The sequence below is a fragment of the Biomphalaria glabrata genome, chromosome 12 (genome assembly GCF_947242115.1).
Source record: "Biomphalaria glabrata chromosome 12, xgBioGlab47.1, whole genome shotgun sequence".
Classification (NCBI taxonomy): domain Eukaryota; kingdom Metazoa; phylum Mollusca; class Gastropoda; family Planorbidae; genus Biomphalaria; species Biomphalaria glabrata.
Window position 1 is genome coordinate 33,975,433 of NC_074722.1, and position 26,455 is coordinate 34,001,887.

The following is a 26,455-nucleotide window of genomic DNA, read 5'->3' on the forward strand; positions in this document are numbered from 1 at the left end:
TAAAACAGTATTTACAAATATAAGGAGACTTTAATCATTTTTTGTGTCTCTTTGACTTACATATACTCTGCTTCTAGTAATTGTTAGTTAACTATTTGAATCTATTGCTATTTCATATAGTAGGCCTACGTTTAATGTATTTTTGTTTTATTTCATGAAAATAAACAATTTAACTCTTTCTCTCCGTAATTATTTACCACATTCTGGTGGAATCGACGTTGGTATCGTCAGTTAGGAGAGAAAGAGTTAAGTATTGTTCATAGAAACACCTCTGGGTGTCAGTTGTTATTACAATGAGTATGGTACTTTCTATGTTCTGAAAAGCATTAACACTAAAACAATGACAATAAAGATAGGTGCAAACACAAACAACAAACAGACACAAACTATCGGATCCGCCTAGTTGTAAGATATATTCAAGACATTTTTTTTTTTGTTATTGTCCAAAGTTGTCTTCTGTTAATTGCTATCTTTGAGTATTTTAAAAATATTTTTTTTTATTTATTTGTTTATTTTAAATTTTGTTCACCCAACCTAACATGCCTACTGGACATTTTCACTATATAGTAAACAATGAACAAAGAATTTTTAAAAGAAACTCGGATTAATTTTTTTTTTTGTGGAATTAATAGCTACAAAAGTTTTAATGTAAACAAATTAAACAAGCGACGAGTATATATACTATTAACAATATGTTAGGCCTACTGTTAGGATAAGTATATGCTGTATCGGTTGTCGTTCTTATGTTTACATGTGCTTGTAACTCGTCCGTAAGAATGTGTTCACGAAATGTGTGTTGTGTAGTCATTCAGTGTGTTAAAGCTATACTAAGCGGACATGGTTTTCGACTCAGTTATCATTATGTTCATGATAATTTAATAATAATTATAATAATATGATCTATATTAAATAGTTTCGTATATTTTGTAAGTACAGTATTAAGCGTCTATGGAAATTGTCCAAAATAACAATATACCCCATTGTTATATCAACCGAGGGGATAATAACAACTGACCTCACAGACACCTTCAAGACCTTTAACATTCCTGGGAACATCCTCGTTGCCTGTCAGAGGGCGGTACTGCTGCAGACCTGCCACATCACCAGAACATTCCTCAGTGGAAACTGTTAAAGGGACTACGATGAATTTTGTTTCTCTTTAGCCAAACTCGACCCTGGCAGCGCCAGAGAATGACTACTCGTTCATTTCTAACATAATAATAATAATAATCTTTATTGTCCGTATGGAAATTTGTCTTACAATTTGTGCATTACACCAAACACTTGAATCAAAACTGTGAAGTTGTAATAATTTCGAAATGGGTAGTATATTTCGGCCAGAGAAGTTTGACATCGAGCCCACAGCACCTCAAGTAGCAGAGCATTGGCAGCACTGGTATGGACCTTTTAAAAACTTGGTATCAGTAGATAATCTTGATACTAGGAAACTACTGATAAACTATATCTCTCCTGCTGTATACCAAATGATAATTGATCATGAGGCATTCGATGAAGCAATCCAGACTCTAAACGATCTATTGATCTAGAATTTTAGAATCTACATATTTTGTTCCGCATCTCATACAACACGGTAGAAAAACTTACAAGAGCCGTCTAGTCACAACAGGTTCTGCATTTAACTTACAAGAGCCGTCTAGTCACAACAGGTTCTGCATTTAACTTACAAGAGCCGTCTAGTCACAACAGGTTCTGCATTTAACTTACAAGAGCCGTCTAGTCACAAAGGTTCTGCATATAACTTACAAGAGCCATCTAGTCACAACAGGTTCTGCATTTAACTTACAAGAGCCATCTAGTCACAACAGGTTCTGCATATAACTGACAAGAGCCGTCTAGTCACAACAGGTTCTGCATATAACTGACAAGAGCCGTCTAGTCACAACAGGTTCTGCATATAACTGACAAGAGCCGTCTAGTCACAACAGGTTTTGCATATAACTGACAAGAGCCGTCTAGTCACAACAGGTTCTGCATATAACTGACAAGAGCCGTCTAGTCACAAAGGTTCTGCATTTAACTTACAAGAGCCGTCTAGTCACAAAGGTTCTGCATATAACTTACAAGAGCCATCTAGTCACAACAGGTTCTGCATTTAACTTACAAGAGCCGTCTAGTCACAACAGGTTCTACATTTAACTTACAAGAGCCGTCTAGTCACAACAGGTTCTGCATTTAACTTACAAGAGCCGTCTAGTCACAACAGGTTCTGCATTTAACTTACAAGAGCCGTCTAGTCACAACAGGTTCTGTATTTAACTTACAAGAGCCGTCTAGTCACAACAGGTTCTGTATTTAACTTACAAGAGCCGTCTAGTCACAACAGGTTCTGTATTTAACTTACAAGAGCCGTCTAGTCACAACAGGTTCTGCATATAACTGACAAGAGCCGTCTAGTCACAACAGGTTCTGCATATAACGTAGTCATGGCACATGTGATTCGCGAAAATATCGGATAGAGAGTAAGCATTGTATTCATTGTTAATCTTCGAACTCGATGACATTGCCATTAAGTGTTACTACGTTTCAGATCTAATCTAGAAATCTCTCTTGAGACTAGATCTAGATCCATGGGCGCCAGCAGGATTTTTTGCAGGAGGGTGCAAGTTCCCAATCCTCTATGTAGGCCTAAGAATTTTTTAAAACAAGATTTAATAAGACCTAATAGAAGGCTATTCATTGTTATTTTTTTTTTATTGATAGTCTATTAATACCCGTGTTTAGACAGTTGACCAAAGGTTAATGATTTTTCCAAATACCAAGGATAAGAAATGTCAACCATCAATAAAATTATCATTCAATCACGTTCTTTAAGCCTAATAAAATACTCAGAAAGATGTTCAAATCGGCCTGGGCATTTCTATACCATCCGGCCCATAAAATATATATTATAATCTATCTGTCCTCAAAATTAATATGTTAAGTTTGATAATGTATCAATAACTGTACAAATGCATACAGTAAACACTATATCCTTATAAGGAAATAGGCCTTATGTTGCTTTTTAATCGCAAAGTAAGTAGGCCCTAAAAGGATTAAGCCTACTAGTGAACTGTCTACAGTTACATGCTTTTAGATGATTAAGGAAAATGTGTTGGATTAAATTAGTACGCCCTGTTTATTAGTAGAGTCTGTAAAACAAAATAATAAAATACGTCGCTCAGAGGCCCTTTTGTAAGAGAATAGGCCTACTATAAAACTTTCAACAATTTTATACGTACCATAGTGGCATCAATTCGGCCCTTATCTTTTATAAATACAGACGTGATTTAAAAAAAAAAAGATGATTACTGTGGTCATAGTTATACCAGCCCATTTGGGTACCGGCCCACCGGGCATTAGCCCGAATGCCCATAAAGCCAGTCCGCCCTTGAAAGGGTCGATTTGTAGGATTATCTAAGTTAACCATGGCAGTTTCTTCTCTCTTATTAGTGCTCACACAAGACCAGGGGATAAAGAAGCCAAGTACAAGTTAAACTCTTTCACAATGAAATCAGTCACCAAAAATTACACAAATTAAAAAAAAAAAGAAGTCAAGAAACAAATAATAAATAAACATCAAGCCAAACAACAGTTTTTTTAAAAATGTATATTATTAGCATTCATTTATACACATGCACATATATAGTTTTAAAAAAAGCTAATTTTTAAATTCACTGTAGAAGATTTAAGATATGCCCCGATATATAATAGAGTGCCTACACTTCGTGTATAATAGTAGGCTATAGAAAAAGTTATATAACAATCTTGTCCTCAACTGAAACACAGGGGAATGAACTAGCTTCACATACTATTTAGACATATCAATTTTAGAATCGTCTCAAGAGCTCTCTAAATGCAACACTTCGAACAGGGATTCGGTCTGTCATTTGGTTATTAGAAAAGTGTATAATTTCATTTTCATTAGCTAGGATTTGGGGTGTGTGGCGTGTGTGCGTATTGAATTTGCCTTGACAACGCGAGTCACCTGTCGAGCATTCAGTTTGATTGGATTTCCTAGTTACTGTTCCTGGAACAGAAGAGAATGGAAAAGAGTGAGCCAAGTCTGTTTCGTTAAAGGAATCACTGTCGCTGGCGTCTTGCAAGGCTTCTCTATCGTGTGCGGATCTTACTACGTTAATGTTTCGCGCCAAAGAGTCGCTGAAGGTCAGGTCACTGTTCATGTCGGAGAGTAAAGATCTATCGAATGTTGTATCGTTGTCATCTACCAGGATGCTCTTCGAAGCGGTATCTAATGACTCCAAGAGTCTTATGTCTTTCGAGGTCGAGCTGGAAACGTCACGCCGTGTATTCGCCGCGAAGAAACTAGACGGCGACTCTAGAGCTGGAGATATGGGAGCGCTGGGTATCAAGTTGGTGATACTGCTGGATGCTTCGGGGGAGTAGTCGATTTGACCCAGGCTCGATGAGAGTGAGCAGTCTAACAGAAGTTCTTCACACTTTCTTCTTTTCATACATTCCCCGCCCATTCTGTTCCTTGAGTAATCGGACTGTTTGTTAAGTATCGATTCTGTACCGGTTGATAGTTGCTTGAGTTTTATTTCTGTCTGTAAGTTGTGGTCTTTCAGTAAGTCAATAGATAACGTTCTCTTGCGGCAAGGGAGAGAAATGTGCTCTTCATAGTTTAATGAAAAGTCCCCAGAAGAATCGATTACAGAATCGATATATTTTAAATGTGATGTTCCTCTGGGATTAGGAATGATAAATGTGTTGGATCCTAGTTTATCTTTGCTCAGCTTTTCTGATGTACTCACTAAATACGCCGAGTGTTCATGCATTGACGAATCCCCACTCGATCCATACAAATTGGCAATGGGGCTGGCACTAGTTGGAAGATCCGAATCTTGTGAACAAAAAGATACGGAAACACTGACCTTCTCTTGAGTCACTTTCTTAGCACAGCATTCCAAAGCTTGACCAATCTCTCCAGACTGAAGAGTTCCGAGCTTTGAACGACTATCCACGCGTGAAATGGTTGTTTGTAAGAAGTTTGACCTGTCTGAAACAGATTCCTCGTAGCCGGAGTCGGGGTTAGAAATCGGTTGTGCAGCCTGGTGCACGGCACCATTGAGACCGAAATCAGCTAAAGAAAGAACCTCAGGGCTACGTCTTTCGGTTCTCTTTTCCAATTTGGAGTAGAGCTCCTCCTCAGATGCAGAACACGGTAACGTGTCACGTGTTGACATCAAGGATAATTTGCTGTAGCAATGCTCACTAATATTTCGAGAGTATTTCGTTTCTTCGCCGTTTTGTAGGCAAGTGCTGGGCTGTGTTTGGTAGGACGTTATTCCAGCAGGTTTCATTTCTAAAAAAGGGCGCGATTCATTTTCAAAATATGGTTCAGGCTCAGGAAGAGGCGCCATTTTATTTGAACCGACAAAGTCGAACTGTACCGAGCCATCGCATGTCTGAAGCTTGGTCACATTGTGTGATCCAGAATGCAGATATGGATCACTGCTTGACGAATTATTGGTTGATCCTGGTATCATATACGGGACGTTGGGTGCCATTTTGTTTTCTTCAGAGACGACAGGATCATTCTCCTGACTGATTACTTTCACCGCTGACTCATTCAAATCGTTCTTTGTCGGAGATTTCGCTAAACACAGAGTCGCATTTGAGTCAGCACGTTTGACCCTTTTGAGACCTATATTTTTCGCCCAATAAGAATCAGAGTAGGTGATTATTTGTTGGGCGTCCCCTGTATTTGCTTTTAACGAAGAGCCTTGAACGGAAGAGAACTGCAAAGTCCCTTCTGTACACTCACAACGTGGGGATTCCGGTCGCCTTTTGGTTCTTTCGCCAAATCGCTTTACTGCTTCACCTTTTATCATTTTACTTCTTAGCACTGGAGACTCCATCTTAATACCCGTTGTTTTATCAATAATCTTAGCTTCTGAATCTGCCATTGCATAGCTAGGAGTTTTCAATGAAAGTTTGCTGCTAGCAGAAGTAGGGCTGAAACCGGGCGAAGAGAACTGTGTCTTTATGCTGGATCTATTTCCCAGCCCATGTCTTGGCCAATCACTGACACGAGGCTGAGTTTTATTTTTGTATACGACAAAGCTATTATCGGGTTTCTCATTTCCGACCTTGCTTGTCTGTCTGGTCGGATTGGACTTCTGTATAGCAATGCTACCAGCCATTCGCTCCTTACAAGCTTGCATTCTGCGCACAGGAGATGGCGTGACTGGCTTGGGTGAGTACAAGCGCAAAGAAACCGGATTGTTCCAGACGATGTCAGTTTTCTTCCAGCGCGAAGGACTATTCAGAAGAGAGTTGGCAGCCATGAAGTGCTTCTTGGCTGGCCTCTTTTTCCCAAGATAGTAATCGGGATTGTAAATGTTGGTACGCTTGTTGCCCTTTTTTGACTCCTCCAGAGGCGCTTTAACAGTGGAGCCGCTGGACTGTGTAGACATGCATCGGTTTGGGAACTGCTTGGGTAAAAAACTGGGGCTGTTCTCTTTCGATATCAACTTCCTTAGCCGCAGGCTGGCGTTGACTTTGTTAATGGTCGTTGGACTCATGGAAGACGAGCTCTGCTCCGTGTCGAAGAGAAGGTTGTGCACGGCTGAGTTTACTTCTTTGCGGATGATTATCTGTCGAAAGCTGTTTTCTTGTCCGGAGGTGTCCCGGAGAATGGATTCCGATTCGGATTCCCCCGTGGAGAGCACAACCTGGGGGCTCTTTTTTCCTGTGGGTAACGGCTTGAATTCACTATTTCTGTAATTTCTTGGGGACGACATTCTTTGGCTGAAGTGTTTAGAAGGTGAAAAGCGCTTCCTAGGACAATCACCCTCATACATTCCAGATGCAGAGGCGGGTGATGTCATCGACTCTCCGCTTCCTTCTAGGATGCCAGAGCCTAGGACATTGATCTGCTCGCAGGGGACACCCATGACTGGATCTGAGGGACAAGATTTTTTCTCTTGGCTGGCAATGTTCTCGCTAATCCCCACTATCGCTCTCGAGTCTCCTTTGTCGGCCATGAGTTTCGTGTAGGCATTAGACATGTTCCTATGGCTGAGGCCAATGTCACAGAGAGTATGGGTCGGCTCATTGGAATTCGAGTCCAGCGTGTTGTCTACAGGTGTCTGTGAGCACGCTAGATCTAGAGACGATGTCTCCGTGACGGATTCGCTGCATTTGAAATCAAAAGGCGGCAAGGGTTTGCCGTCCTTCTCAGAGCGAAGAAACGTCTGGCTTTGCGATGATGAGACTTTGGGGGACAGCTCCTGCAAGGCGTAGCTAGGTGCTCCAGGACGACCTGGTAGTATTGGCGTAGAGTGATTCGTTGGTCTGTGACAATCTGGCTGTTTCTTGATCAGCTGCCGGGGACTGTTGCATGACTTCTTAGCGCTAGACCTGCTGTACGCCGAACGTCTTTTGCCTCTACCTCGGCTTTTCAATCTGCTGGTTGGCTTGACGCCTGACGGCTTGGCCCATTGGTTTGCATATTTATGTGACTGTGAAGAGCTTTCGATTAGAGACTCAGCTTCCCTTTCAATGCTTTTGTTCATTTCCTCTTGTCGTCTGAGGAAAAGTAATTTAAGTCACGTTAGATGCCTTCATGGAATAGTTTTATTAATACATAAAGTAAGCTTGGTATAGGCTTACTACAACAAAGTAAAATTCCCCTTGAAGACCTAGCGATCTGTAAAGCAGACGATGCATAGGTCATCTGTTTCTGTGTCTCACTGTTAACGAGGTTGTCATGTGACCAGCACAACGACCAACCACCTTTACTTTTCCCCAATTAATGTGAGGTTCCCATTAGAGGCGCCCGAAGATACCAAAATTAAAAATCCCAGGATTCGAACACGGGACTCCTGGTTTGGAAGACAAACGCTTTACCACAGCTGAAAATGAAAAATAAAACAGCACTTCTTAAAAAAAAACATAAATAATAATAATAAAACTGACTGAGGGTAGCGTGACTTCCAAACACTTGGATCTTAAGTTTCGGGAGTTTAAGCACGCCCAACTCTAAAGGATACCTTGTTGCATTGTATCGTTTACCATAAGCCAGTGTGTTCCTCGAGGCCTGAATAGGTGTTTCACAACTAGTGGAATAATTTATAGTAGGCCACCAAGTGAATTAAAACTCCTAAAAAATAAGCGAAGTGTTTGGTAAACAGATGACCTTAATATCATCTGCCCCATAAATAGAGTCTGAAGCGCTACTTTTTATTATGTTTTCTAAATATTGCAAAATAATGAAAGAAACAAATAGCATTTCAATTATACTAAATAAGAAACAGACAAACAATAAGGTAATTATATTAAACAAGAAACAGACAATAGATAATTATATTAAAAAAAAAACAACAACTAAGTAATTATATTAAACAAGAAACAAACAACTAAATAATTATATTAAACAAGAAACAGACAAACAACATAGCAATTATATTAAACAAGAAACAGACAAACAACTAAGTAATTATATTAAACAAGAAACAGACAAACATAATTATATTAAACAAGAAACAGACAAACAACATAGCAATTATATTAAACAACGTGAAACAAACAAACATTTCAATGATGATAAACAAGAATAACAAACAGATAGCGACAACATGGCAATGACCTTATTTCTGCAGCGAGTTCAGCTACCCTGGGGTCCTCACTTTTAAACTTGTTTTGCCTGGAGAAAAAATTCTCGTCACTTGGTTTCGTTTCCGGCGAGAACCAGATCCAGCTGTCTCGTTTACACACTACGCTCGTCTCGCTGCGGTTGCCACCTTGTTCCGACGACTCAGAATGTCGTCTGCTCTGAGGGATGTTGGCCAGGTTTTTGTTATCATCGGAGTCGGAAGTGATTTCTTTTTCCCAAACTTTTGCCTGTGTAATAAACAAAAAGTTACATTCGCTGGAGTTCTTTCAGGGACACACATTTTAAAGCCTTTAAGAAGACAGATGAAGAATACGAAAAAAAAACTTAAATAGACCCCCGCTGGACAACGGCTTTGTCTGCATCAGGTGTGGGAAAATAAGCAGGTCGCAACTGGGTTTGCATGGCCATGTGAAAAACTGCACTCATCCTTAATCTTCGGAATTTTAAGCGGGGACTTCGACGGCTGCCCGACTGGCAGGACCTGTAAATGGGTCGGTAAGTCGTACTCAACCAGTAGGCCTACATGACATCTCAATTGTAAGTAGGCATCAATACGTTTGACTTTAATAGCATCGGCCCAATTTCGTTACAAAATTATAAGTTTAATTTAAAAAATAAATAGCGAAATTAATATACATAAATCCTATTGGGTCAACGGATTGATAGTTTGGTAAAGTACATAGTCCAGTCTGAAAAGGCACCGAAAAAACAAAAGAAGTTGAACTAGGCTACTTACCCTTTTCAATTCTGGCTTTAACGGGGACGACTTTGGCATCCTTTTGGGCGGTACTGCCGCGCGACGTTTAACGCATGATCTTTTGGATACCACTTTGGCGGGACTGGACTCAGAGTCACCCGATTTGGTAACCGAGTAAACATGTTGTCGAGTTGGGCGCCTTGGTGATCGACTGAAGGTAGAATTTTTTTTAGATTCCCGGGAACCTTGTGTGCCTTCAGTGTTTATGGCGACCTTTGACCCAGCAGCCAATCGTTTGGCGCGAAGGTTAAGGGTATTGACTATAGAACGACGGTACGCATTCAGCCGATCTGGCTTCATCACATTTTTGGGAAATGAAGGCTGTTCTTTGGCAAACGATTTAACCGGCGCCCCTGTGGCGTTGGCAAAAAGGTGGCGCTGCCTGCAGTTTCCAGCGCTGTCCCTCTCTGCCACGAAATGCGAGGACAAGGGCGACGTGTCGAATCCCCAGGTGATTTCGTCAAGGGTTTCCTCTACCTCGTCAGAGGAACTCTCCAATGTGGGCGAGCAGCTGCAGCGACCAGCGAGGTGGAAGGAAGTCTTAGCGACGTTGCCCCCTGACGTAGGGGAAACTTTCGGCACATTGGTTGAAGACTTCGCACAGTCGTGTTGGTTGGAAGATCTATAAGAATTTTTCTTGGCTGTAAAAACTGAAAATACATTTTTAGAAATGTTTAAAAAAAAACAAAAGTCAATACAATTTTTCACAAATATTTTACTAACAAGACTTTACTTTTAACACTTTCCCTAGATGACTTTGCCTTTAAATACACGTTTATAAGCGGAGTCTTTTATCTTATGTTAAAAATGACATAAGTTCGTTCAAAGGAGAAGATCATGACTTAAATTCAGTCAAGTCATTTGTTTTCCTAGCCGATTCAGGCGACCCATACTCTAATGACACCTGGGAAGATTGAGAACTTTTACGAATGCGTCTTAGCATATGGATCAAGAAATATGCAATTTTGAATACCTGTACCTTCACAAAATGTGTCTTGAAATCAAACCCTTTAGTTCGGCTTTCTGGATACTATACTTGGCATTGCATTAATACCTTAACCATGTAAAACAAACCATTAATTAAAACTCTGATTAATATCTGACTTGTTTAGTTCTCTAAAATAAAGGAGGGGGATGGGGTTATCCCGATAATTTAAATGTGGCTGGCTTGAAAAAAAAACCCCATTAACTCTTTCTCTCCGTAATTATTTACCACATTCTGATGGAATCAACGTTTGTATCGTCGGTTAGGAGAGAAAGAGTTAACAAGGAATCGGACCGCAGTGCATCCCCATTAACCCTTTCAACACTGAGCAGGATTTCTCTAATTGGACAGGCGTGGACCAGAAGTCTTCAACCCTAGTTTCGCTTGAAGTTTCCTCAACGTATGAGACCGTCCCTGGGTGAGTCACATCCTTTTTCGGCCCGCTGTTGAACGTGATGGGGACTAGTTCTCACTCCCGTCGTTAACCGGCATCCGTAAGGCAGCAATACGTTGTCGTGGTTTTAGTTTTTGTCTAAACAATCCCGGGCATGCTACCCTGCCTCATAGTGGCGCCCGGGCATGCTACCCTGCCTCATAGTGGCGCCCGGGCATGCTACCCCTGCCTCATAGTGGCGCCCGGGCATGCTACCCCTGCCTCATAGTGGCGCCCGGGTGGAAACGATCGTAGGAGGAAACGATTAGGCTAAAGGGTAGCAAAACAAGACTCCCGTGGGGGTGCCTAAAGGGGTGCGAGAGCATCCTCATTGCACTCCGCGGAGTTGTAAAAAAGCTCCCACAACCTTGTCACAATTCAGGCGCTGTTCCTCAAGGGGCCGTTACATAAATGGCGTGACCCGCACGGTTAGCCTGGTATAGAAAAGGAAAATGGCGGGGGGTCTTAGTGCACGCGGCCTCTTGCCACGAGTCTGACCCACCCGCCAGACAGAACAGTGTACACTGTTCTCATTCAGACCGGTGAGAGAGAGCCCTTGTTCACTTTTGCTGGTTTAGAGTTCCAAGAGCCGAAGGCTCAACTCGACCTGACAGTTTCAAGAAGAAGTCTAAACAATCTTTCATTTTGTCCCATTAGTTTTAGCTATATGACCAGATAGGTTGGAATGGAAATCAATGAAGTCTGAAGTCTAAGTTACAGACTGTTACGTATACTAAAAATAGGGACCAGTGAGATTCTTCCTTTGGAGCATCCCCAGAGAATGTACTTCAAAGCTGCATACTCTATCGAGATGCCCGAACAAGACACTAATCCCCCCCCCCCCCAACAAAAGTTATATGGAGAGCCGCCAGATCTGGAAACTACTGCGCAGTTCACCGCGTATCTAGGTTTACCTGTCTAAACCCAGAAACATATAAATGAGAACGAAGAAGTAGAAAAACAGTCTCAAGTATATTCAGTAGAAATACAAGCAGAAAATTAATTTCAACAAGAAAACATTTTTAAAAAATACTTAAAAAAAAAACAAACAAAGCTTATATTAAGTGTAATTGTATCAATTAGTTTGGATCAGTCATGTGATTAAATTAAATTTGTAATAGATCTAGACTAATAACAATGAATCTGTGCGATTAGAAATATTTTTACCAATTGTTTCTGTTTAGCGCTGTTTCATGCTTTTAGCTTTGTCAATGCGCTATGATCTTATCACTTGTCTGGACCAGTTGGGAAAAAGGGTGTGTGTGTGGGGGGGGGGGGGGTACCGAAGTGAATGTTACCACTTTTTTAATGCAACAAAAAAAAACAACTTGTTCACTCAAGGATCAAGCCTCCTTAAGGGAACTAAACTAATTTATACTTATAATTGATTCTTGTTTTGTCAGGGACAAGAAATAATTGTGCAAAATTTCAGCTTTATCTGAGATTGGGTGCGGCCAGGTGTGAGAGAAATAGCGTGCACAAACTTTTTAACAGTCGGAGTTGGTATAAGCTTTGTACAAATCTATTCACACACGAAAAAAAAGGAAAGATGTCAACTTACTTGTATTATTTTTTTGCGCCCTGGCTTGAAGCCTTTTTAAAAATGGCTAAAATGAGTATAAAACTGAGGTTATTATTTATAAATACATGCTCCATTATGCAAACTTTTAAAAAATAATATATACAAAAAGTAACCAGTCTGGAAATTAGTTAGCGAGCTAGTTTAGGTCTACATTTTTAAAATTAAAAAAAAGTTGCAAACCTTTGTCTTATGATTTTTTTTTTTAATTCCTACTTAAGCTAAGATATGCATTGTAAAAAAAAAAGCCATTTTCATAAGAGACGCTGTTATGCAAATAGCCACTACTGTTATGCAAAGAGTCACTACTTTTATATAAAGAGCCACTACTGTTATGCAAAGAGCCACTACTGTTATGCAAAGAGCCACTACTGTTATGCAAGGAGCCACTACTGTTATATAAAGAGCCACTACTGTTATGCAAAGAGCCACTACTGTTATGCAAAGAGCCACTACTGTTATGCAAAGAACCACTACTGTTATATAAAGAGCCACTACTGTTATGCAAAGAGCCACTACTGTTATGCAAAGAGCCACTACTGTTATATAAAGAGCCACTACTGTTATGCAAAGAGCCACTACTGTTATATAAAGAGCCACTACTGTTATGCAAAGAGCCACTACTGTTATATAAAGAGCCACTACTGTTATGCAAAGAGCAACTACTGTTACATAAAGAGCCACTACTGTTATGCAAAGAGCCACTACTGTTATACAAAGAGCCACTACTGTTATTCAAAGAGCCACTACTGTTATTCGAAGAGCCACTACTGTTATTCAAAGAGCCACTACTGTTATTCAAAGAGCCACTACTGTTATTCAAAGAGCCACTACTGTTATTCAAAGAGCCACTACTGTTATTCAAAGAGCCACTACTGTTATTCAAAGAGCCACTACTTTTATTCAAAGAGCCACTACTGTTATATAAAGAGACACTACTGTTATTCAAAGAGCCACTACTGTTATATAAAGAGCCACTACTGTTTTCAAAGAGCCACAACTGTTATACAAAGAGCCACTACTGTTATATAAAGAGCCACTAATGTTATTCAAAGAGCCACAACTGTTATACAAAGAGCCACTACTGTTATATAAAGAGACACTACTGTTATTCAAAGAGCCACAACTGTTATTCAAAGAGCCACTCCTGTTTTTCAAAGAGCCACTACTGTTATTCAATGAGCCACTACTGTTATTCAAAGAGCCACTACTGTTATTCAAAGAGCCACTACTGTTATTCAAAGAGCCACTACTGTTATTCAAAGAGACACTACTGTTATATAAAGAGCCACAACTGTTATTCAAAGAGACACTACTGTTATTCAAAGAGCCACTACTGTTATATAAAGAGACGCTATTATACAAAGAGCCACTACTGTTATATAAAGAGACGCTATTATACAAAGAGACACTGCTAATGTGAGTCAGTATCATAAACAAAGCTACCATCGTAATAAAGGCACAATATAAAGAATACTTTTTTAAAAAAAGCTTATGTAAGTAAAATACCCGCACAATTACGACCACATATCTCGATAATTCAAGATTTATCTCCCTATTTCTATACCAGACCACAAATAATTAATTAAGTAATTGGTTTATGTTTCCATTGATTCGTGTGATGTCATCTTCTTCTTCGTTCTCATGCAACATAGATGAGGTTGCGTGTCAATGTGTTATGCGCCAGGAGGCCCATTGACTCCGGCTTCAGCCTGCTTTTCTTTCTGGGTGTTCTCCCATAGCCTTTGATCAGCCAAGATCGTCTGCAAGGCAGCAGTTGTTTTATTTCGGAGTTGTCTCTCCCTAGTTTACGCGTTTCATCTACCCGGTTTTAGAGTTTAAGCGCCCTATTCTCGCTTTTTGCAATCATTTCCCTGTTTTTTTTCAGATGTTTTAAGTGAATATTCTAGCCACTGGAATACCCCCTCCTCATCCTCCATGACTGCAAACCAGTTGGTCCACGGCTGTTTATTTGATACTCACAGCTAACCCTTATATCTAAGGGTTTTTCCCCTATCCGCCACCTGGGGACATGCTTGGTAGAAGATGGTAGCTCCCCGAAGGACATTGAATAACAGTGCAAAGTTTCAACTTGACCCCAGAATTGGAAGTGGGAGAAATAACGTCCACAAGATTTTTACCAGACAGACAGACATAGTTAGATGATACAAGATTTGTAAAAAAAAAAAAACAAGAAAAAAAAAACAAAAGAAAAAACGTGACACTATAGCATAATGCTAGTTACTGAAACAATAAGAATCATGTTATTTTCTTGGTTACTATAAAAGTAGGAATATAAAAACAACTTGAACACACTGTATTAACACTAGAAGTAAGGGTTTCTGCGTTTCTATTTAAGATTCTTTTTTATATATATACCCAGAGATGTTTCCTTTATATCAGAAATTTGACTTGAGAGGTAAAGACAGTATCCTATGAGAAGTCTTGGACCTCCCCCCCCCCCCATGCCTGGTTCAAGGAAACAAGACACAGAAAACATTGGATTTACTTACATTATAAGTAGATCTACTTGACCGGTCCGAGCGAGGGGACGTGGCATGCAGTTTGGACGATTTCCGTTTGCCGAATGTCCAGATAAAGAAAAGGTTTAGAGAAATTACGCTGAAAGAAATAACCAATGAGATTGTAATCTGAAAACGTATCCTTATTTATTCTATCCTGGTGTATGCTAGGGGCGACATTGAGTTCTTGAAGGCTGACACAAACAGAGGTAAAATGCCATATGTCTGCAACACAGCCTGTGTTGGGTGTAACTATATTGATAGAGACTTGGCCAGGGGCGGACTGGCTATATGGGCATTTGGGCAAATGCCCGGTGGGTCGGTACCCAAATGGGCCGGTAAAGCCACCGGAATGGCCTGATCGAAGCCACTACGGCACATATCAAATTGTTAAAGGTTTTATAATAGTCTTATTATATTATTTTTTTTTTTATAAAAGGCCCTCTGAGCGTCGTGTTTAAAAAAATCTTTCACACACATTACAGTGTAATACTATTTTAATGTAACACATTTTCCAAAAATAAAATGTAGAATGTAGAAAGTGCTACTAGTAAAAGGAAAGACCTATATTGCTTATTAAGAAATTGAGTTCACTGTATGCATGCATATCGATACATTATCAAACTTAACAATGATTTTGAGGACAGTTAGACCTAGCAATGGATGCCCATCACATGATAGAGAATTTGTGGGCCGAATTTTATAGAAATGCCTGGGCCGATTTTGACACCCAGTCCGCCCCTGGACTGGCCGAATTTAAGTCATTGGTTAATATTCATGACTAAATGCATGACGCGTAGGAAGTAATCATCTTCTTTTTTAAAGTAACGTCTGTATTATATAAGATAAAATAAGAGTATCTGAGTTGTTGTAGTGAGTCAAGTAGGCAGCGCCATTATGGAGGCCACACAACATAAGACAAGGGAAACTCGATAAAAGACGTCTTCACTTGTTCTGGAATTGTTTACTCTTGAGATGAAAAGTTTTAATTTAGGGGGGAGTTGTGTCACTAGCAAAATATTTTTTTTTAAATACGATTTAAAAACAGTAAAGTTTAACAAATGGGAAGAACCACAAAATTACGGTTATACCTGACAATACTGCAAAGTTTAACTCGCTCGTAAGTTTTCATCATGCCCTGGCTATAATTAAATAAAAAAACAAATGGAAAAGTGGTTTGAGTGCTGGGACAAGTCCCAAAAAGCCCGTGTAGTCTGGGAGCGCATGAGACGCCCTGACCGCACTTTCCCGTGGTGTCCAAGCCTGAGCATGCTATTAGAGCACAGTGCAGGACAGGCCCGTTTGCTCATATTTCTCGCGGCTATGGCCTAATTTCGATTTATGGTGCCCCCGCTGCGGGGAAGAAGAGGAAACCGTGCCTCCTATTCTGTTTGACTGCCCCGGACTTGCTGATCTCCGTCTCGACAGGTCTTGGAAACCAAAAATTCTCCACCTGTATGACGACATTTATGCACAACGCAAGACAGCAGGGTTTCTGTCCAGGGCTTTAGAAAAAGAGGATTTGAGCCTCTCAAGCCCTTACTCAAATGGAGTTTGATGATGATGATGGTGAACTTGCTTAATACACAAAACAAAACTAATCAATTACCACTAACTGATTAACTAATCGGTTAATTGATTGATTCTTGTATTATCATCCACTAGGAATAATTGTGTAAACATATGTCTACTTGATCCGAGACTTGGAAGTGGAGAAATAACGCGTACAAGATTTTTACCATAAAAAGATACATTTTACGACTTTGGGTGAATGGGTACTTTTGTACTGCGGCTTAACGACATTCTATGCTGGTTACAACAGTAACATGTGCTATAATATAATTTGACTCTTTACTACTTCTACCATCAAGCGATAGACTGGGACAGTAGTGAACAATGTTTACATTAGATATTACAAAGGTGACCGGTCATTTCATCCCCAGTCACTTCATCCCAGGTCATTTCATCCCCCAGTCATTTCATCCCCCGGTCATTTCATCCCCAATTAAATATTTTTTTTCTTTTTTCATTGTTTAATTGTGCAGTTAAGGCTTTGATTTTAAGCCCTCATTTCATCTAATATATAAATATGAATATGTAGAATGCTTTTTGATATTTTTTGACATGTTACTAATGCGTTTATAGTGTTTCCTCTTCCACTTTGCATTCTTGATGAGAAATCTTATAATATATTGTATGTTGTATATATTTGATGCTGGGGATGTAATATTATAATATTATCCTGCGCATGACGTAATGATCAAAGGTGTGGTGCAAGTAGTGAAAAATCATTTGAAAGATAGAAGTGCGATTAGAATAATTATGACCGTGCCGCTGATAACTTATCATCAAAGGCCAAGGTGTGGAGGAAGTACGACCATGTTTTACTTTATTTTATTTTTCAATCGCTCTTTCTTGAAAATGGGCGCGTCATTTTTAGCCTTGAAATAAGGTTTTATTTTTTTTTCTACTATAGGCTGACTTCACCCATATCAGGATAACACTTTTTTACATTACCTTTATATTTATACATGTTACATTTTTATAGTTTTTTTTTATTTTTATCTAATGTGTTACACATTTTGTCATTTAAATAAAAAATGGATGCATTAAATATTGCTCATTTCATGATTTTTTTACAATTACTATTTGTTAGATAAAATGATCAGATGATGAAAATAACGGGATGAAATGACCGGGGGATGAAATGACCGGGGGATGAAGTGACCGGGGGATGAAGTGACCGGGGAAGAAGTGACCGGGGATGAAATGACCGGGGATGAAGTAACCGGGGATGAAATGACCGGGGATGAAGTAACCGGGGATGAAATGACCAGGGGATGAAGTGACCGGGAATGAAATGACCGGGGATGAAGTGACCGGGGATGAAGTGACCGGGAATGACGTGACCGGGGATGAAATGACCAGTTGATGAAATGACCAGGTGGATGAAATGACCGGGGGATGTAATGACCAGGGGATGAAATGACCGGGGATGAAATGACCAGGGGATGAAATGACCAGGGGATGAAGTGACCGGGAATGAAATGACGGGAACGATTACAAAGAGCTGCTGATCTTAGAAAGTGGAGATGGATTGGTCACACCCTCAGAAAAGGAACGTCTGTAATATCACAGGACCGGCCTTAGGCCACTGCAACCTATGCATAGTGATGGGAACTAAACTAACTTTTAAAAGTTAAACTAAAACTAGTTTTCAACTAAAATAAATTAGTTAAACCATTAGTTTATCATGAATTTCAAAAGATAGTTAAACTAAACTAAAGAAAGTTAATTTAACTATAACAAACTTTTCATAACTTTTTTTTTGGGGGGGGGGGGGGGGCAGGGTTGAACTAGACCTATATAAATATAATCATCCGACTATATGCCTACGGTACGGTTCGATCTTATTCTTTTAACATTCTAGTAATATTTATCTATAATAAAATCAGTATTAAGGAATATGTTTCTTACATAAACGTTAATGCACAATAAAATAAAATGTCTAAATAAATATGTGTGCTTGTATTTTTGCCTTCAATTAAAACCTTTAGAAAATAATGGTACTCTTTTTTTTTTAAATTATGTTAACTTATTATATAACGGAAAATCTTACTTAAAAATGGTAAAGTTTAAAATCTCATTAAATAACAAAATTTCGGAATTTCAAATTTAGATCTAGTAACCAAAGAAATAGAAACGAAATCGTTGGAGTTTTTAAAACATTTGACCTGTATAACTATTTTATAGTGTAAAATACATGATACATGCTTGACTAACAATGCTGATGTGCTATTTTCTTGTCTGACCACTAAAAATACAACTAACACTATTGCAATAACCTTTAAACGCGCAAGGGAAAAAAACTGGGTGATCTTGTCATTATGGACTGCACACTCTGTACACTAAATAGACCAACACGTGTACGTCTATCTGGCCAGATTTAAAATCAGTCGGACACACCGTCTATTTACTTTTGGGCAGGGAGAGTGTTTTACTATTTTAGTGTAAAGATATATCTACGAACATGCTTGACTAGCCACGCCAGTGTGTTATTTTCTTGTCTGACCACTCCACATTAAGCAAACACTATTGCAGGGTAGTCTTGCAGTATTATCGACTACACATGTACAGTACACTAGGCCTACATGTGGTCATGTGTATGTCTAGCTGACCAGGTTGTTAAAATCAGTTGGACACAGTCTATTTACTTTATGGTCAGAGAGGGTGTGGATTAAATTTTTTTTTCTAGAGTTGGTTACTCTAATGCTTTTAGATCTATATAGGCCTAGCTGTTGATTTAGACTTAATAGATCTCAATAATAAGTCTTAAGACTATAAAAAAGGGTGTACTTGATGTTCCTGCAGTTAAAAAATATTGTTTGCCGCCAATGAATTGATTAAAACCACTAAATATTGATCTAATTCACGAATCAGATTCCCACTAGAAACAGAAATAAACACCTCCACGTGGCTCACAAAAAAATTCGGAACAACCTCATTCATAATACTGCATAGAAGCTTCTTGCAAAAAATGGTTAACATTTTATAATACTGCTGCTTTCAAGTGTAAATATTTACTCCCATAACTTCTACCAGCATCTTACTTTACCCTTTTTAGTTAGTAACTAAAAAAAATTAATTAAACTACGATTTTAACAAATTTTTTTTTCTAGTTAAACAATAGCCTTAACAAATTTTTTTTTCTAGTTAAACAATAGCCTTAACAAATTTTTTTTTCTAGTTAAACAATGGCCTTAACAAATTTTTTTTTCTAGTTAAACAATAGCCTTAACTAATTTTTTTTTCTAGTTAAACAATGGCCTTAACTAATTTTTTTTTCTAGTTAAACAATGGCCTTAACAAATTTTTTTTTCTAGTTAAACAATGGCCTTAACTAATTTTTTTTTCTAGTTAAACAATGGCCTTAACTAATTTTTTTTTCTAGTTAAACAATGGCCTTAACTAATTTTTTTTTCTAGTTAAACAATGGCCTTAACTAATTTTTTTTTCTAGTTAAACAATGGCCTTAACTATTTTTTTTTAGTTAAACTAAAAGTTTCTAACTTTTTAGTTAACTTTTGTCCATCACTACCTATGCAGTAGCACTTTTACAGGCCCCGCGCTAATTCTAAATCTCCTGAAAACTCTTGAAAATCTCCAGGAAAAAATAAACAAAAATGTCGGATCGTTTTGGGGTGTCGTTCAATATGAAAAATAACGCTAATTCTACGCGCGTCATAAAAGGTATTGTCAGTAATGTCAGCTTTCATTTAATAAAAATGTAATACTAGGGCGAATTTTAACCGAACCCGAAAGTTCCATTACCTTTTTTTTTCTTTTTACAATAAGAGTCACTGGCATATAAATAGGCCTTATAGATCTAAATCTATCTCGATCTCTTTAAAATAAATCAAAAGCGATATTTTATTTTTCAAAATGATGTCGATTTGGTATGTAGTAAAGAATAAATAAAATGCGTTTCGCATATGGCACAGCAATTGTTAGAGCCGGCCCTGCCTCTATATTTCTCAGTCCATCCATCTCTCACAGTTCGGTGTTTTTCATTTTGTCATAATCATTTTTACGTCTTCTTAAAAAATGAGAAAGAAATATTTTTTTTCAATGTCCCCCTTAGGTTTCCATAGTAACCATGTGCCCGGAAGCTATGAGCCCCATCGCGTCATGGCTGCAACCCAACTGTTAATGACGAGTAGTTACGATACTCACACGATATTTATGATAGCCAGGATCTGGTGCCGCAAGATGAATGTGTACACCGCGATCGCCACATCGTGGACTTCGTCTAGGAATGACCAAACGTCTGGGTGAACCATGTAACTGGTGCTAGATCGAGTTGAGTTGGGTCAGACCAAGCAGCAACAGACATGGAGGAATTATATAACAATGATATATTAATAATATAACAATGATATAACAAGGTTTGAGAACAGCCCAAACTATTTTTAATGTATAAAATATTCATATATTCTCTTTTTAGCGGCCCCCGAAAGGACAATAGACGCTGTTATTTCTGTGTGGTCTGTCTGTCCGTCCGTCCCGTTTAGATATCGTAAACTAGAAAAGATATTGAAAATCCGACATCATTATATTTTAGACCTTTCAAAGTTCTGATGAAATGCCTACTTTTTTTCTTTTCTGAAAGCGAAAAATTTAATTAAGCAGTTTTTTTTCAATAAAAATACACCATTTTTACAACTTTTCACTATTAATAGTAACAAACACGGGAGGCTCTTTAGTAAGGGAGATGACAATTTAACATATTTTAACACATGTATGTAAACAGTTTTAGATTTTTTGTCAAAAAAATTTTTTTTTTTGTATTGCTAAGTTAAGTAAGTTCTGACATATTAACTACTACATTTAGAAAAAACAACAACTGTTAAGTTTTTTTAAGAGAAAAAATCTATTTGATATACATATAAGTGGATCTAAAACATTCAAAGAGTAATTTCTCATATTATCGCGTGTACTGTAATTCCACCGCAGGTACATACCACTTCACAAAAGTAATTTTCTTTTCTTGAGGTTTTGAATAAGAGATTGACCTTTTGCAAAACAAATAGATCAATTAGATAATAATTATAAGACATCAGTTAGGCCAGGCTCACATTGAACTTCTCCTTCACTCTCACCTATCCCTTGGCCTGCTTGACAGTTGGGGCACCACACAAGATCTGTCAACCTTCTTTCTCCATTCTTCTGTCATTTGCCTTTGATAGAATTACATTTTTAAATTCTTTCTGAAAATATTGAAACCTGCCTTTTTAACCTGCCCGGGTGGACCACTTCGGGGACCGATTTTGAGTTCGTGTTTCCACACTAACTGTCCTTGTAACCTTGTTTAAATGTCATAACAAGGTTTAAGACTAGCTTAAACTGTTTGCAGTGTCTTGTTTTAAAAATGATATGAGAATGCTTGAGAATTGCCTACATTATTTTAATATCTTATTTTCAAAATGATTTAACATGGTTTGAGAATATCATAGACTATTGTAGTAATTGGTTATATGGATGATTTATGATTTTATAAGGTGTGAGGATTAGCATAAACTATTTTAAGTTCCAGGAAGAGAGCTTTTGATTGGTGGGCTTTATTGCAAGACATACTCGTAGTAGAACATAATAAGCTTTATAGGGAATCTGCTGGTCATCCCTTCTCTCTGTCTTTGTCTCTCTCTCTCTCGTTCTCTGCTTTCTCTGTGTCTGTCTCTCTCTCTCTATCTTTATATCTCTATATCTTTATATCTGTCTATCGTCTGTCTCTCTCAATCTCTCTCTCTCTGGTTATGAAGAAATTGAATCAACAAGAAAACGAAGACTCACTAGCAGCTTTCAGTGTTTTTTTTTTTTTAATTGTTAATTCTTTTATACAAAACGGGGATCTTTCTCTCTCCTCCCCCCCCCCCCCCGTTTAAAACCAAACGGCATATTAACTGAACGACATCTTGTCTTCTAAATGGAATAGTCCAAAGCCATATAGCTGGTGAACAATTAATGTAGTAATGGAGCAGGGGGGTTGATAAAGTTGATAACTTCGTGAACAACTACTGTAGTATTAAGAAGTAATCAAAGTTGATAACTCGTGAACAGGGCCGGATTTAAGTATGGGGAGGCTCCAGGGAAGAGTTTTTGTGGAGGCCTCTACCCTACACTTTTTTTTGAAAGCTTGAATAAAAAATCCACTTAATAAAAATACTAATATCTATAAGCATGCAATATTATACAGAGGTGTACCACTAATTTAAATTTTCCTTTGTTTAACGTAAATAAGATTATTTCATGTACATATTTTAGTAACAAAAAAATACATTTTTATAGTTTACGCAAAAGTATAAAATCAGGAGTATATTACGAACACACTATAAGAGGACTTTTTTTTGTTGCCAACTGTACGATTTAAACTATTCGGTTAAAAAAAAACTCTTTAAAAAAAAAAAACACAGTTACTGACGCGTCGAAATAAGATTTTTTTTTTCTCCATTGTGGGGAACCTGGACGGTAGCCCTGCCTATACCCTCCCTTAAATCCGGCCCTGCTCGTGTACAATTAATGTCGTAGAGATAAGGGGGTCATGAAAGATGACAACTCGTGTACAACTCATGTCCTTATAGTTCAGGGGTCATCAAAGTTGATAACTCGTGTACAATTAATGCCCTTATAGTTCAGGGGTCATCAAAACTCGTGCACATCTAAATTGGCAATAGTATTTACGGTAAACGCATCATCTAATATTCTAATTGATGTATTCACTGAACAAGGGCTACTTACAAATTAACGCTTTCCAACAGTTTCTTTGGTTTCATCCTACAGTCAAAACATGTTCAGGTTAGAAGAGAGTTAATGAAACACATTTATGTCGTCCTCTAGGGGCGATAACCTTTTATTTCTCATCTCCTCTCCCCCTCTCTTATCTCTCTTCAAGTCTCTAAATATATTTCTATATTCCTACCACAAGAACTGTTCATTCTCCCATATTATCAAACGACAACAACACTGCAAGTATATAAGCCTACCTAGGTCTGAGAACTTTATAAAACGTTTTAACAGCCTGTATTAAAATTACAGGAGTATTAAACTATAAACATATAAAATGCTGATAAATTAAAATGTGTATAGTGATTAGAGTGAGTCGTGATTTTTTTTAGGCGTATCCTGTGTACAGAATATAGGACGTGTTGATAAGCTATGTTTTTTTTTACAAAATCTCGGAATTATCTACCTTTCAGCACTGTATAATCATTTTTTAAAAATCTTTTCCGTTTGTAACTGTTATTTAGTTGGCAGCTTTAGCGTCCTTGACATTGTTGAGTTTATCGTGAAAATCTCCACTAAACATCAAGCAAAGTTTAAGTAAAGTCTTAAAACAACCTAGTGTGAATGAACAATTTTTTGTTCTTTTGATTTAGGTTGCTTATAGAGCCTAAAGCAGCATTTCTCAAATTGGGAGAGAGGGGAGACTTCCTGACAACGAGGGGAGGCTCGAAACTAGTCAATATACTTTTCAAGAGACATAAAAAAAAAGAAAGATTAGTTTTCATTGTAGTTACATATCCATCCATCCATCCCAGTGGCGCTACAGCCCATGGGGGGCTCTGGCCTGCTTTAACATATCCCTCCATTCAGATCTCTCCTGGGCCTTTCGTCTCCACGCCCTAACCCCAACATGTCTGATTATTAACCAAGAAAAATTAAAATGCTTTAAATATTATAATTTTGTAAATAAGAAGCATCGTTTCATCTTCGAAGCTGGACCTTTTAAAATAAATATCGTATTTGAGAGAAAACTGACTAAAAACTTTTTAAATAATACATTCTTCTCGGCTTTCTTTAGTCGGAGCATTCGAATATAGCAAACAACTTCAGCGTGAATACGTTGACGAATTTTTCTTTACAAAACAAAAAAAAGAAGTCCGCGACAGAGCGTCTTAGTTAAGACAAAGATGATCTTACGGCGGTCATTTCAGACGTAAGTCCACTATATTTACCTCGATTATCCCTCGCATAATAGTATTGGTCAATGCTGCCTCCTTCTTATTACACTTAGGGCATAATATAACGTGCGTATTTAAATTTACAGAGCTCCCCGGCTGGTTAATTAAGAGCGGCGCGAACGAATTCAATTTGTTTATAGGTGGGTGGGGGCACCACTTGTCAAAAGTTTGAGAAACCCTGCCCAATAGACATCAATGCCGAGAACTATTCAAAATAGTTAGAATCACGTTATCACTGTAATTGAGTTTTAATAATACGATTTTCTCTTTTCTAGTTGAAAACATTTCGACCTCAATGATTCTAAAGTTATAAAATTATAGAGAGATCTAGGAGTAGAATCATCTAGAAGGATCTAGTGTCATCTATGATCCAGATAATTAGATTTAGAGCTTACTAGACGACTTGAACTGATATTAATTATTACATTATAGAACTGGTTAGAATTAGATATAGATTGAACTCCTTAAAGTACGATGCAACAACTAGATCTAGAGAACGAAAAAAAAAAGTCAATCTAGATCTAGATTCTTCTTATCTTATACATTACATGAATTGAAGACGTTACTTCAAAAAAAGAAGATAATTACGTCCGACGAATTGTTAATCTACTATCTAGTCATGCATATCTTATCTTATCTTATTAGCTTAGGCATCTAACAACAATAATGCTATTTAAAAGTATTTAGCATATAGACATATGATAATCTAGAATCCAGACAAGATCTCAACACTTAGTCACTTACTAATCAGTATTCTAGTCGATGTTTGTCTTTGAGGGAGCTCTGTCAAAAGATAGTCTCAGAAAGACCAACCTCGAGAAAAATTACATGGTAAAGGCAATTCGGCGTATTTTTACTTAAATTTCTTCTTTTAAATTAGATCAATTATTTTATTTTTTATTTATTTTGCTTTTATAATGTAAATAGAAAAGTGTGGGGGGAAAAAATGTCGGAACTGACGTCATACAAAAATAGGAAGTCAAGTTCTTAAATATTTAAAGTATTGCGTCATTGAATTATGCTTCGATTAATTTTTTTCCCTAGTTCGCTCACTTGACCAGTGGTTGGGGGCCGAGAGAAAAAAAAAACAGCTGAAGGTATATCGAGATATAACTAAAGCAAATTTTGAATATACTTGTGTGTGTGTGCAAGCCATTACAAGCGCTGCTAGTATGTGTGATTGATATGACAGACAGTGTGGAAGTCTGGCATGACATCATTGTTCGAGGAAGTCAGAAAGAGAAATGAGTTTTGTGACATTTAACGCAAGAGTTATATGACATGTGTGTGTGTGTGTGAGTAGGTGTGATTACGTTTTTTGTAAAACGTATGTGTGTATCAAAACAATAAAATGCAAAGATGGACAAACTAAACGCTCCGGGGACATCCTCAAAGCTACTTTGAAAGTGTCATGGTGCATGTGTGTGTGTGTGTGTTCATATGGTGACTGTGGCTAGAGGTTAGCGATTGGTTAAGAATGATGCAACATTGTCGTCGTCTGGTCTAAATAAGGGGAGACGACTCCAAAACGTGAGACTGAGAGGTCTTGTTATTGTAGTAAGTTAGATTTTTATAAAAATATTATTACTAACTACATTTATTTTATTTATCACAAGTTGATTGTGTCTATATTATAAATAAAGTTATATTTAGTTTTGTTCACAAAAGGAGGCTATTTGAAGTTTTATTAGTTAAGATATATATACAACGGTTTAGTTGTGTACCAGCAGTTTGGTGCTATAAGTCAACGACCGGCAACAAGAGAAAGCCTTCAGCATTGACATTGCCACTTAGCAGACGGAAGCACATGACGTCGGGCTGTGAAAACTGGCGCATAAATCGCTGAGGACAAGAGAACAGAGCTGGCAGAAGAATAGCGTCAGAGAAAAAAAAAAGCAAGACCAATGACACTAGCTCCAGCTGGAATAACCTGCCTAGTGTGCAGCCGAACATTGCGGGCTCACGTGAGGAGGCACAAAACCCCAGGGCTAAAGAGAAAAGTACTCTCCATTGACCTTCCTCT

The 26,455-nt window shown here is 38.0% G+C and overlaps 1 protein-coding gene across 2 annotated transcripts; it reads right to left on the bottom strand.

The window, feature by feature from the left end:
- Positions 1-3,608: 3,608 nt before the first annotated feature.
- LOC106068396 (uncharacterized) lies at positions 3,609-25,357 on the bottom strand. 2 transcript variants are annotated; one of them, XM_056006882.1, is made up of 8 exons: positions 25,177-25,357; positions 23,210-23,245; positions 20,648-20,764; positions 14,906-15,014; positions 12,375-12,420; positions 9,375-10,045; positions 8,612-8,865; positions 3,609-7,551 (listed from the first exon to the last, which is right to left on the bottom strand). In XM_056006882.1, the coding sequence occupies exons 2-8, from the start codon at positions 23,242-23,244 to the stop codon at positions 3,828-3,830; spliced, it is 4,956 nt and encodes a 1,651-aa protein (XP_055862857.1). In that variant the 5' UTR covers position 23,245; positions 25,177-25,357; the 3' UTR covers positions 3,609-3,827. The 2 variants fall into 2 exon arrangements, with proteins under 2 accessions (XP_055862857.1, XP_055862858.1); XM_056006883.1 differs by lacking the exon at positions 23,210-23,245.
- Between the last annotated feature and the right edge of the window lie 1,098 nt (positions 25,358-26,455).

What these genes read in the sequence shown, in the direction of transcription:
- LOC106068396 (XM_056006882.1), bottom strand. Translation starts at nt 23,244, where the DNA reads ATGAAACCAAAGAAACTGTTGGAAAGCGTTAATTT. An exon ending in GGCGCAAAAAAATAATACAA is followed by an intron (nt 10,046 to 12,374) that starts GTAAGTTGACAT and finishes ATGTATTTTCAG; the next exon opens with TTTTTACAGCCAAGAAAAAT. An exon ending in GAACTCGCTGCAGAAATAAG is followed by an intron (nt 7,552 to 8,611) that starts GTCATTGCCATG and finishes ACTTTTCCTCAG; the next exon opens with ACGACAAGAGGAAATGAACA.